The sequence below is a fragment of the Poromitra crassiceps genome (assembly GCF_964638095.1).
Source record: "Poromitra crassiceps genome assembly, chromosome: 1".
Lineage (NCBI taxonomy): Eukaryota > Metazoa > Chordata > Actinopteri > Beryciformes > Melamphaidae > Poromitra > Poromitra crassiceps.
Window position 1 is genome coordinate 15,390,323 of NC_139623.1, and position 12,529 is coordinate 15,402,851.

General features: G+C 43.4%; 1 protein-coding gene across 1 annotated transcript; it reads left to right on the forward strand.

The window, feature by feature from the left end:
* Window positions 1-1,178: 1,178 nt before the first annotated feature.
* On the forward strand, window positions 1,179-12,016 carry rbfox1l (RNA binding fox-1 homolog 1, like; the record flags this gene model as incomplete). The annotated part of the gene is made up of 12 exons (XM_083640293.1): window positions 1,179-1,265; window positions 6,275-6,511; window positions 9,238-9,411; window positions 9,567-9,620; window positions 9,879-9,971; window positions 10,061-10,130; window positions 10,237-10,296; window positions 10,400-10,535; window positions 10,624-10,663; window positions 10,756-10,823; window positions 11,770-11,851; window positions 11,951-12,016. The coding sequence occupies 12 exons, from the start codon at window positions 1,179-1,181 to the stop codon at window positions 11,993-11,995; spliced, it is 1,146 nt and encodes a 381-aa protein (XP_083496419.1). The 3' UTR covers window positions 11,996-12,016.
* Window positions 12,017-12,529: the final 513 nt, after the last annotated feature.

Below are 12,529 nucleotides of genomic sequence, written 5' to 3' on the forward strand. Positions count from 1 at the left end.
ACTCCATCAGGTCCGCCTTGACGCACTGGCCAAGTTTGAAGTTGACCCGACCAACGGTTCTCAAGATACACAAAGGACAGAGAGACAGACAATCCTCCAATTATAGTTAGAATAAATAAATAAATAATACATAAATACATACATAAATACATAAATACATACATAAATAAATAAATGGCATCGATAATGTTCAGTAGTTTGGAAATAGGAATGTTAGTCTTGTTCTCCTTGCTGGTCAAACTGAAAGTGCTTAAAAGAAATTAAAGTTCAAACTTTAACAGACTCATCAGTCATTCTTCCTTCTATCTATCTTCTATCTATACTATTTGGGAATGCCATGGCACCCACATCTTGGATAACAACATTGTCTCGGAGGTGGGTACAGTTTTATTGTGATTGATAATGTGTATATTGCGTGCAGCTATTTAGCCGATCTGGCAGTGGATATAGGGACCGCCCATTTGAGACGAAGAAGGAAGAATGACTGATGAGTCTTGCGTTGAGGCCCATGGTTGAGGCTAGGTGTGTGCGTGTGCGTGTGTGCGTGTGTGTCCAGCTGTCTGCACGTTGCAAAGCTAAAGTGGAGCATACCCTATGCACAAAGAGTCAAATAACCTGAGGTCTTATTGTCAGACACTGTTGGGCGCCTCCAAAGCGTTTTGGAATATTATTATTCATATCGTTGTAAATATGTGTAGCAATGACCGAGAAAACCTGGGCGACAAAGTGTGTGAGAGAGGGTGGTAAGGTGGTAAACTCACAGGGAAGGACAGGGTGACTATTTATATACCTCTGAAACGGGACCCTGAGCATGTGTTTCTGTCTGTCAGGCTGATCAACTGATGGACACACACAAGTTCTCTCGCTTTCTCTTTCACTAGTCCCTATCCTGTCTTTTCTGGACAGGATCAGTTTGGTGGAGTTTTTTTCTGTTTGTTTGTTTTTATTTTAAATCTGAGGTTAATAGATTCGTCATATCTTCTCAGTCTTTCCCTCACCCTCTTGGACCTTTCATTTCCTTTTGTGGGATTTTCTTATTTTTTGTTTGTTTTTGCCTTAATCTGACTGCTTGCTCGGTCATGTGCATTTGAACCCTTCCTTTCCCCCCCTGTTCTCCTCTTCTTCCTCCCGTCTTCCCACCGTTCCCCCCATCTCCTTGTTGGTGTGTTTTTTGGGCAATGCTCTCCTCGCCTACTATGATCCTCCAGCCTTATGGACTGCCTGTCTATCCACAGACAGCCTCATGCTACCCCGGCTTAGTTCAGGTAAACCCTCTTCTTCCTTCCATGTCTCTAAATCTCTCAGTATCTCTCTCACATGTACATATGTTTTCCACGTGGGCCTACAGCAGCACATGTGCAATCTAAGTAAGCTGTCCCTCTCTCCCCGTCCAGCTGCTGTTGTTTGAGTGTGTTTTGATTTGAGTCATTGGCTATGGTGACCCAATGCCCCAGGATTGTATTAAGTGAAATAAAAACAAGTAAAATCCATAACTAAATGGGTTTTTATGGCGAAACAGGAATTCATTTCAGCATAATTGTCAATTAGATATCTAGATGAGCTATTCAAGCCCGGTGAGGAGGAAACCATTTGATTCCTGGAGTTGATCAAACTAAGTGAGTCTAGTGGCCCACATTGCTCTGCACAGGAGAGATTAGAGCAATACCAAGTGGAAGAGGAGCTGATGGCAGGCAGAGGCACATTGCCACAGATATTATTTATTTTAATTATAAGGACACATTAGTAGTTATCTTTAGTCCACTGGTCGCAGTGATGCCAACAGGCTGTGTGTGCGCGTGTGTGTGCACACGCACGCACGCGCGTGTGTGTGTGTGTGTGTGTGTGTGTGTGTATGTGTGTGCGCGCACGTGTGTGTGTGCGTGCGTGTGTGTGTGTGCGCACGCGTGTGTGTGTGTGTGCGTGTGTGTGTGTGTGTGTGTGTGTGTGCGTGTGTGTGTGTGTGTGTGTGTGTGTGTGTGTGTGCGTGTGTGTGTGTGTGTGTGTGCGTGTGTGTGTAAGAGTCCCTGACATGCCATTACAGCTCCAATGTGTCTGGAATCCATCTACCTTGTCTCTTGTATCGCGCCCGGCTGTATTTTTAGCTCCTCCTCTCCAGATAATCACAGGGAGATTCTGTCATTCATTCTATCATCTATCTTGTTGTCTCACGTCAAGCATAGTTTATAACATGGTTCTCAAACGACACAAATTAGACCACAGACCCCCATTTGATAAGATGTTGTCCCAGGGTCTCCCATCTGATAACATCTTTGCTTTTAGATGTTTTATTACAGAAAGTGTATGAAACCCATGACCAGAATAGTCATACATTCTGATGGAATTATAGTGAAAATAAATGATTCCCCTTTTTGCTGGGTACCCCCTGGAACCCTTTCAAGGATCTGTCGGGGTCCCTGGACCCCACTTTGAGAACAACTGGTTTAAAATACTAACTACAACAGATGACTCGATTCCTGGATCCACCTAGTGTGCATTTATCCCTATTGTACGTTTAAATATAGACCTTTTAGCAGCCTGAACATATTATGCACCTAACAATGTTCACTAACACTTTATTTGGATAGTCTGCCTACAGAGTCTACAGAGTGTTTGTAACATTTCAACAGCATATTAGTTGACATTCAACAATTCAACTGTTTTGCTTTTATCTGTCAATGTTTAACCAATAGGAGTATATGTGACAATTCATGACAATTAATCATTTAGCTCCAAATGATGAGAATTAGCTGTGTGGAACGGGAAGCAATCAAAATCTGTTAAACAGATACAGACAAAAGCAAAACAGTTGAATTGTTGAACGTCGACCAATAAGCTGTTGAAATGTTACAAACACTCTGTAGACTCTCTGTAGGCGGACTATCCAAATCAAGTGTTAGCCAATGTTCAATTATGTTCCTGTTCCATGGTAGATCTTCCTAACTTCTGCAAGTTGGCCCACACTAAAAGGCCACATCTGTGTGTGTAAATCCTCCGGCAGCTGTCCCAGCAGCCACCTGGCCCAGAACCGTTGACCTCTGACCCCGAGCTGACAGCCGAGGAGGGGGATGGAGGAAAGAGGGAACAAATGGAAATAATAAAAAAAAGACTGCAAGGAGGAGAGGGGAGACAGACGGTGTGGTTGTGATACACTGTGATACTTAAGCAGCAGTGGTTGATATGTGGGAATTACAATCTATTATCTCCCCTCCCCCCACCTTCTGTCTTCTATCTGAAACAGTGATTGGCTGTTTCTTCTGATAAATGAGACACGATACAGGCGCGTTAGTGTTGACATGTTCAGAAATATATTCCAGTCACACTATGTCCCGCTGCATGATAGCTAGGGCGGCCATTGAGAGGCTGCTAAATTGAGGGTCGATGGAATTTGAGTGTGTCAACCGAGGAGAAAGCCACATAGATACTGAAGGACAGTCCCATCCCTATGCCTATCCTGTACTTTGCAAAATTTAGAAGCAGGATGGTGACAACAAACATGTTAAGTCACAGAGTTTTGATTTCACGCTCCTTCAACCATGCCCTATCTCTCTCTAATTCCTCCCACCTCTTAACAGCAACAGCTGATAGAAAGATATACGAGACGCCAGCACAGGAGAGAGCTATCAATGATACCAGAGGCCCCCTAGATCCTAAAGCTGTTCCAGGTTGAACTGACTTGTGGCATTCCGTTTGCAGAAGGATGTATGAAAATAAGTTTAACGGTGTGGCAGCATTTGAGGTGCTTGAGGAGGGAAAATATGATCTTTCTGTCGTGTGTTCACCTGTGTTGTTGTAATACCCCTGACAGCCACCAAAGCACTGTTTATGATACTTAAATATTTGAACAAGAAGCTTAAAATGTTATTGGAACCAGATGGATTCTGGAAACTATTTGCCAGCAGGCTTTCCAAATTTAAGGCACTGGTTTTTAAATAGCCATCACTCTGAACAGAAAAAAGGAGAATACAATTTTTTTTGACAAAATACTCAGTTCAGAGGCAACTGAACATACAAACACATGTGATTTATATGTTTTAGCACTTGTTTTATATGCATCTGTAAGGTAGCCTAATACAAACCATGTAGCCCTTTTCAAATGTGTTATTCTTAGTGGTGACCTTTACTGTGATATACTGTCCAGCAACAGAAGGGGCATTTACATTCATAAATACCTCAACTTGGGGGAAGAAGAGCTCTGTGTGTGTGTGTGTGTGTGTGTGTGTGTGTGTGTGTGTGTGTGTGTGTGTGTGTGTGTGTGTGTGTGTGTGTGTGTGTGTGTGTGTGTGTGTGTGTGTGTGCACGTGTGTGTGTGTGTGTGTGTGTGTGTGTGTGTGTGTGTGTGTGTGTGTGTGTGTGTGTGTGTGTGTGCACACGTGTGCGTGTGTGTGTGTGTGTGTGTGTGTGTGTGTGTGTGTGTGTGTGTGTCTGTGTGTGTGTGTCTGTGTGTAAAATGAAGACAGGGTGGGTGTGGGGAACAAGGTGATTGACAGGTACACATGCCCACAGCTGGCGTAACCCCCCGGTCCTCTCTGTGCTCTGGCAGTCGTTTGATTTGATTGGTGGATGAGTTGAGCTTATGGTGTGGTGGGCGGGTGGATGGCTGACATGAAAACATGCGGCAGTTGTTGGACAGTGCATCAGACAACGAGGAATGCAGTAAAGGGGTAAGACAATCCGTTTTGTTTGCAACTATGTCATTCTCTCTCATCCAGACTGCATCTGATGATGCCTCAGCTCTGTTTTGGGGTGTTTTAGTTCTTTTTTCCTCATGCTGTGTGGCAACATGTCTGTTTCTCAGCTGAATGGTGGCTCTGTTTCTCAAATGTCGGAGGAGGTTAAATCTGCTTATTTGTTCAGTTCTGACACAAACATTTAGTTGATGAAGAATAGTGTGATTTAAGGACAAAGAAATATTTTTAACCTATAGTATACTGAATGGTTCTTGGAAACTATTTAGCCTGCCTCTATCAGTCAGGAAAACGTAAAAAGCCTGCCTGGCATTTGTAGGAGATTTTCTCTGCATTGTAGTGTTGTTGTTGTTGTTGTTGTTGTTGTTGTTGTTGTTGTTGTTGTTTTTCTTCTGTTTTACAACAGAGATAAACATGAGGTCGCTCAGTTACATACATTGGATGATACACATAGATAGAGGTTGGTGACTTTCTCCACGAGCTGGACACCCTTCTCTCCATCTTTCCTGAGGATGGTACTCCACTCATTCTTCTGGGCGATTTCAACATCCAGCCAGTATTCAGAACGCTGCAGCCCGTCTGGTATTTAACCAACCAAATTCTCTCATGTCACTCCCCTCTCCCGGGACCTTCACTGGCTTCCCATCTTGGCATATCAAATTCAAGACACTGGTACTGGCCTACAGGGCAGTACACCAGACAGCTCCTCTGTACCTACAATCTATGGTCAGGTTCCAAACCTCTCACCGCTCCCTTCGCTCCTCCACCAGTGCAGGACGCCTCGCCCCTCCTTCGCTACAGGGGCTCAAAAGTCGCTCATCCCGATCACGACTCTTCTCGTCCCTGCACCGCAATGGTGGAATGAGATCCTCCCTATGGTCAGGACGGCCGCTTCACTGTCAATCTTTCGGCAAAAACTAAAAACACACCTTTTCAGGCTCCACCTGCCCCCTTCTTGAACTAACATCTTTCTGTCTCATAAAAAATAAATAAATAAATCTTTACCACTATTTCTTCAGAAGTTGTAGCTGTCATAGACTGTGTTGCATAGTTGATTGCTCTATTGCTGACAAAAATGTGTTATTGTAAGTCGCTTTGGATAAAAGCATCTGCCAAATGACGTAATGTATGTAAAGGTTGTTAGACACAGAATGGTATACTTTCATTCACAAACTGTTTCACAATTGCATTTAATATAGTTTCAGACTCTGTTAGTCAAGTATGTATCCCATTTAGACCTTCATTGTAGTGTTTGTACTAGAAATAAAATGATTCAGGCTTCAACTAGCAGACAGACTTTTGGAAATTGAGATTAGTGACCAGATCTGCTTTTCCTATCCAAGCTTGACAATTGACCTTTCTGTCATTCTCATCATGGTATAGGGAAAATATTTGTTTGTTAATGCATCATAACACATACTTCATATTTAACAATTCATTAGTTTAATAAATAAAAGAAATCAACCAGTCATCTCACTTGATGGTCAGTTTGTTTACACATCTGATATCCTGTCTGATATCAGCAACTGCCCCCCCATCCCCAACTTTCTCTCTCCCTCCCTCCCTCTCTCTCTCTCTCTCTCTCTCAGGGAGGCCCAGGCCAGGAGGCAGGCCCTGGCAGCGGTGACCCTGCCATGTCTCAGGTCTACGCACCGCCTCCCTCCTACCCCCCGCCAGGTCAAGGTCCGCCCACATCTGCAGGCAGACTACCGCCTCTAGACTTTAGCCCCATCCATCCCGGGTCAGAGTATGCAGAACACCCCCAACTCAGAGTTTACCAGGGCCCGCAGCATGAGGGGGTGGAGACTCTGGTGTCCGGCAGCACGGTAAGGACTATTTGGTAATCATTAATGCACTTTTACATGATGACAAGAACTCCAGGTGAAAAGTGTATGAGCTGCCTTAATTGGATCAATCAGGTGATGTGCTCTCAGGTAGCCCATCCATATCTGCTAGCAGAGGAACATGGACAGATAGCTTCCTGGTACTTCTATATTTAGAGCCCCGCCTCCACTGCTGTAAGGTCCATGTAAGGGAATCCCCCCGACACTCACTAGAGCAAATTGGGGGACAGCTGAGCAGACTTCTGCCTCTCCCCTGTTTTATTATATCATATTATATCTAATATACAGTATCTGTAAATAGCATTGATAATCTGTCAACATTACATCTGTGAAAGCTTGTGTTCATAATAAAGGTTTGAAGTGTGGAGAGGTGTACATGAAGTAGAATGTATGAGTTTTTGTGGGTCTTGCAATCCAGGAAGAAATGAGGTATCAAAAGAAAAAAGAAAGAATAAAAGGAGAGGAAAAAAGGAATTACTGTAATAACACTAGATTGACTTTTTACTTGGTGGATTGAATTAAAATGAAATTAAATCTTTGGTATGTAAAGTTCAGGTAAGATGCTTCTTTTACCATGTAAATACCACACACTTTATCTCAGTCAATAAAAGTGGTACACATCAAGTCACCCTCAGATGAGACAGAGGTAATTACTCAAGGCTGCAGCACACCTCTCTTTCTACTCTCATATAACTGGTGTTTTGTGGCCCCATCTATATATTCCATCACTAGAGCCCCCGACACACAAGGTCCGTGCTGATTTTCGGGGGGAAAGTTGAGACGCCGCCACGGAGGGGGGGGGTCAAAGGGGGGAGGCTGACCGGATGACCCCCCTCCCCCTCCGAAATATCACTCAGGTCCAGAAAACAATTCTGCATCGTGATATGACACAACCACCCAACTCAACTCCCAACCTCCTCCCTGTCCCCCCTCTATCCCCCCCCACCCTGTCCCCTCCTCCCACCTCCACTGTCTGTGTGTGATGTGTCTGTGTGTTGCGTGAGCGAATGTGTTGGTGTGAACTCTCAGCTGTATATGTACTTATTTGTGTAAAGTGTCTCAGCCAGCCCTTCTGTATCTGTCCCTACCTATTAATTACAGTATGCCCCTTGAAAAGTGACCTTTAACCAGAAAAGCAGCACCGTGACCCTAGACTGACCCTGTTGGAACGTTCAGTTTTGACCTCTGCCCCCACCCCCATCCTTTTCAAGCTTCTTGCGCAACTTCTTTGCCTTGTTCACATTCTATTTTTGTTTTGATTTATCTTTTATTGCTGCACTGAGGCCTTTCTCACTGTCTATCGGTACTAGAATGCTAATACCTACGTCTTCACCTCTGCATAAGGGATTGCTATTTTGATTTTCATTACAATTTACTTTTTCACATGTCAAGATACTTCTCCACTTTTGCGATTTTTCTTTGCTTTTTGTTGTTTCTTTTTTGTTTTTCTTTGACCTGCACCCTGCTCCCTCGCACCTCTCTTTCCCTCACTGCTGAAGCTCACCAGATTTATGTTTTGCCTTTGTTCTAGTACTATTCATTCTCATTTTCTTGTTTGGACTCATTCATTTGTTTAAAAAAATACTTAACATTTTTGCAACAGTTGATGATGCTGGTTGACCAACACACACACGTGCGGTGCGCACGCACACTAGCATCGTGGTGCATTGTGGGATAGTGGATGTTTTGGTTTTGGCACATTATTTCTTGAATTGTTCTGCATGAAAGAAATGTAATCAGATATATTGTACCATACGACAGTTTTATATCTATTTTCACAGTTTAGATTGTACAAGCGTCTTTGAGTAATTAGAAAAGCGCTATATAAGTCATATGTATTATTATTATTATTATTATTATTGCAACTGTTGACAACTATTTAGATTGTATGCATATCCATGTAAAATTTACAGTAAGGTAACTAGTCAGATTTACAGCGCCTCATTTGTCAGGGGAACTTAAAAACTTGATATTACTTTATTAGCTACAGCTGAAGTTATTTGTATTATGGTATCTGAGTATCTTTTGTTTGGCATTACAGTACATCAGTCTTTAGACTCTCTAACAGGCATGTGTTCAGAGACGCCTCACTAAAAATGGAGACTTTGTTCACGCCTCTTCACGTTTGCCTGAGAAGGATCACTGGGTGCTGAATGCTCTTTGAACTTGCTTTTGATCACCTGACCTCATGAAAATGATCAATGTTTTGTCTAATGCAAAGTGTTGCGTATACAATAGATGCTTTTCACAGCAGCCATTTTGTGTCTCAAAGGCAGGGTAAACACAGGTGTAACCAAACATTAATGATGGTTTCCAACCTTCATTTCATTTAGGTGTTCCAGTGCCGGTGCCCTCGGTGTTTTGGTTGCACCTGTGTTTACCCTGCCTTTGAGACACAAAATGGCTGCTGTGAAAAGGGTCTACTGAATTATTGCACAGATATTTTCTGATGAATTTGATGTAATTTTCATGCCCAAATGATGAAATAGTTGACCATTCAAGTGGTCCACTGCATGAACCAAGCATATTCCTAGCATATTCATAGATCCCTGTATAATTTCTTTCTTTCTTTTGCCTTTCTATTGAACCCCTCCCCCATTTTTCTTCACACCTATTCTCATCTCATTCCCTTCTTTTTCTTTTTCCGTTCTTCTTTGCGTTTCCCTCTGCTTCCTCTCCTCCTTCTGTCCCACACGTTCTCCTATCAGGAGGACCTCCTAGCCACTGTGACCTCCGACCCTCAGAGTCTGTCGGTGTCATCGGGGGGTGGAGCAGGCAGCGGCAGCGAGGAGGAGGGGTCAGGTAAGGCCCAACCCAAACGCCTCCATGTCTCCAATATCCCTTTCCGCTTCAGAGACCCCGACCTCAGGCAGATGTTTGGGGTAAGACATGCATTTCTCCCTACCTCTCAGCTGATTGCACAGTATTCACAAAATATTCCATTTTCCGGCAATCTGAATGTACTGCTTCTGTGTGTAACTAAAATCCCATTAGACTGAAAACTAAACTAACTAAAATCTTACTTTGATATTTTTAGCAATTTGGCAAGATTCTGGATGTCGAAATCATCTTCAATGAGAGAGGATCGAAGGTGAGCAGACTATCATTGAACTGAGACAGAAATATTATCAGAGCTTAAATCGATTTGAAAATTGAATGAATGAAGACAGTTGTTAAAAACACAGTGAACAGATAAAATCCATACACCAGTACTAAAATGGTCGAGGAATTAAAACACAATAAAGTCCAGGACTTGTTTCCATTGTGGTCCTCGTTTGTAAAAAAAAAAAAATTCTTTAGTAAACATTAAAGTTAAAGAAATAAGCAATATGAACATTCAAACCTGCAGGGCTTTGGGTTTGTGACCTTTGAGAGTGCAATGGAGGCAGACCGAGCAAGAGAAAAACTGAATGGGACAATTGTGGAAGGGAGGAAGATTGAGGTGAGAAAGACTTTCCTTCCATTATTAGTTTCCCTACGACATAATCAACAATTATCATTCTTACTTTGTCCTGCTCTTTCTCTCCGCAGGTTAATAACGCCACGGCCAGAGTCGTTACTAAGAAGCCCCAGACGCCTCTTGTGAATGGAGAGGTTCCAAGTAAGGCACCTTGTCAATTCTCTTTTGGATGGAGGGATCCTGGGTTGCTTCCAGTGAAAGCTAGTGGAAATTACATTTTATTTTAACTTTATTCCTTTATGTGCAGCTTCTGGGTGGAAGATCAACCCTGTCATGGGGGCGATGTACGCACCTGAGCTCTACACAGGTGAGCAAAAGTCCTCTCAGAGATACAGCTGTATTATATCCTGAAATCATCTGCGTTGTTCACCTCTGTTCTTCTTCCTCGTCTCCCTCCCTGTTCCATTCAGTTGCCAGTTTCCCCTACCCAGTAGCCGCGCCCACCCTGGCCTACCGGGGCTCTCCACTGCGCGGCCGGGGCCGTGCCGTCTACAACACCATCCGATCTGCTGCAGCCACGCCCACCGCTATGCCCGCCTACCCCGGGTGAGACTCTTCATCCACTGAACACGGATGGTCAACATTCACTTAATTCACGACAAAACGTTTTCAATATTGTTTCTCCTTTTATCAGACTGGTGTATCAAGAGGGGCTGTATGGAGCAGAAGTCTATGTAAGCAGTCACGGATTTCCTACATATTCATTTTTTTTATTCACTTTCCTGCTTGCTGTTGCTGTACTCATTATTTTACTGTTTACAATCAGGGTGGCTATCCTGCAGCGTATAGAGTGGCTCAATCGGCAGCTGCTGCCACAGCAACCTACAGTGATGGGTAGGCAGACAAAACATTACACACAATCATAAATACGTCTGAGTAGTGTAGAGGTAAAAGCACTCGCCTACCACCACAGAGACCCGTGGGTTCAATCCCCGGCAGAGGTACTTCTGGCTTGGTCAGACGTTCCTACAGACACAATTGGCCGTGTTTGCGAATGGGAAGTCGACGGAGTATGAGTCCTGCTCGTTGCACTAGCCCCTCCCCTTGCCGGTCGGACAATGGTCAGGATGCCTGTTTGGGGGGGGGGGGGCGAACTGGGGGAAATAGCGTGATCCTCCCACTCGCTACGTCCTGCCGGTGAAATTCCTCACTGTCAGGTGGAAAGAAACAGCTGGCCACTGCACATGCATCGAAGGAAGCATGTGCTAGTCTACGGCTCTCCCAAGATCGACAGAGGGGGTGGAGCAATGAGGGACAAGGATTGATTGATTGATTGATTTATTATAGTGTCATGCACTCATCGTGCCCAACCCAGATGGGTTTCCAAGACACACAACAAAATACAACAATACAGCATTGATACAATGGTACACAAGTCAGCATACTGATCAGACAGCAGTGCAACAAGGAATTGGCCAAGCACAATTGGGGAGAAAATGAGAGAAAACAATCCCCAAACACAAAAAAGTATTGAAAAAGAAAAAGATAGGTAGGCTACAGCACAGACTGTTGGTGTTACATCTATACAGGTATTTAGTGTGCTCAGAAAACACAAGTGCTTTGTGCCATCCCAAATAAGATTTTTTTTTAACTTGTAAACATTTACCATGTGGTGGACACTTTTACACAACTTCCATGGCCATGAGTGTGTATAATTAGTATGGACATCAAAGCCCTAACAGTGGCCTTCTTAGTGCCATGCTTTACCTATCAAGTACACAGAGTCATGGTTAATATGGTTTGTCATGACATTAATATCTGTGATTTATGTGTTCTCCAGATATGGACGGGTTTATGCCACGACTGCAGATCCCTATCACCACTCAGTTGGACCAACACCAACATATGGGGTTGGTACAATGGTGAGTAAAGTCAAAACCTCTGCTGCCTCTATCAAGGGCAAAATACATACTGTATATAGTGGCCAACTCAGGGCTTTTTCTTTTCTGCTTGTGTTTTAGGCCAGTTTGTACCGAGGAGGATACAACCGCTTCACCCCTTACTGAGCTGCCCAATGGGAGCGACCACATCTCTCTCTGACTCTGGCATTGGCTGATCCATGGACGCTGCAGGACAGGTTATGAGATCCTTAAGCTTTGGAAATATGGAAAGGGTGTTCGCTCCTGTCTCCATCACAACCACTCCTCCAGAGACTAAACAGACTGTACTTGTAAATACTGTAGGACCCATTTACTAGTCTTTCTACTAAAGAATACTTAGTACATGGAAGAGGATGCTATCTAATTTATAGACCATTGCTTAAAACTTTTATTTAACAGTTGACTGTTTGCAGAATTTAAAGAGCGTTACTGTGGCCTAAACAGCTCTTCCTCTGGAAAGATGGCTAACGCTACATGATGGTTAAGGTGGTTAAGGTGCGAAATACTGTGAGAGATTTTTGTGATTCAAATATGAGTTTTTTTTGTTTTGTTTTTTTGCAGTTTCACGGGTCAAACTGTACAACAAAAGAACATTTTGTACAATGTTAATGACTTATTTTTGATGACACAGGCTTTTGACAAGGATTTAAGCTTTCTCTA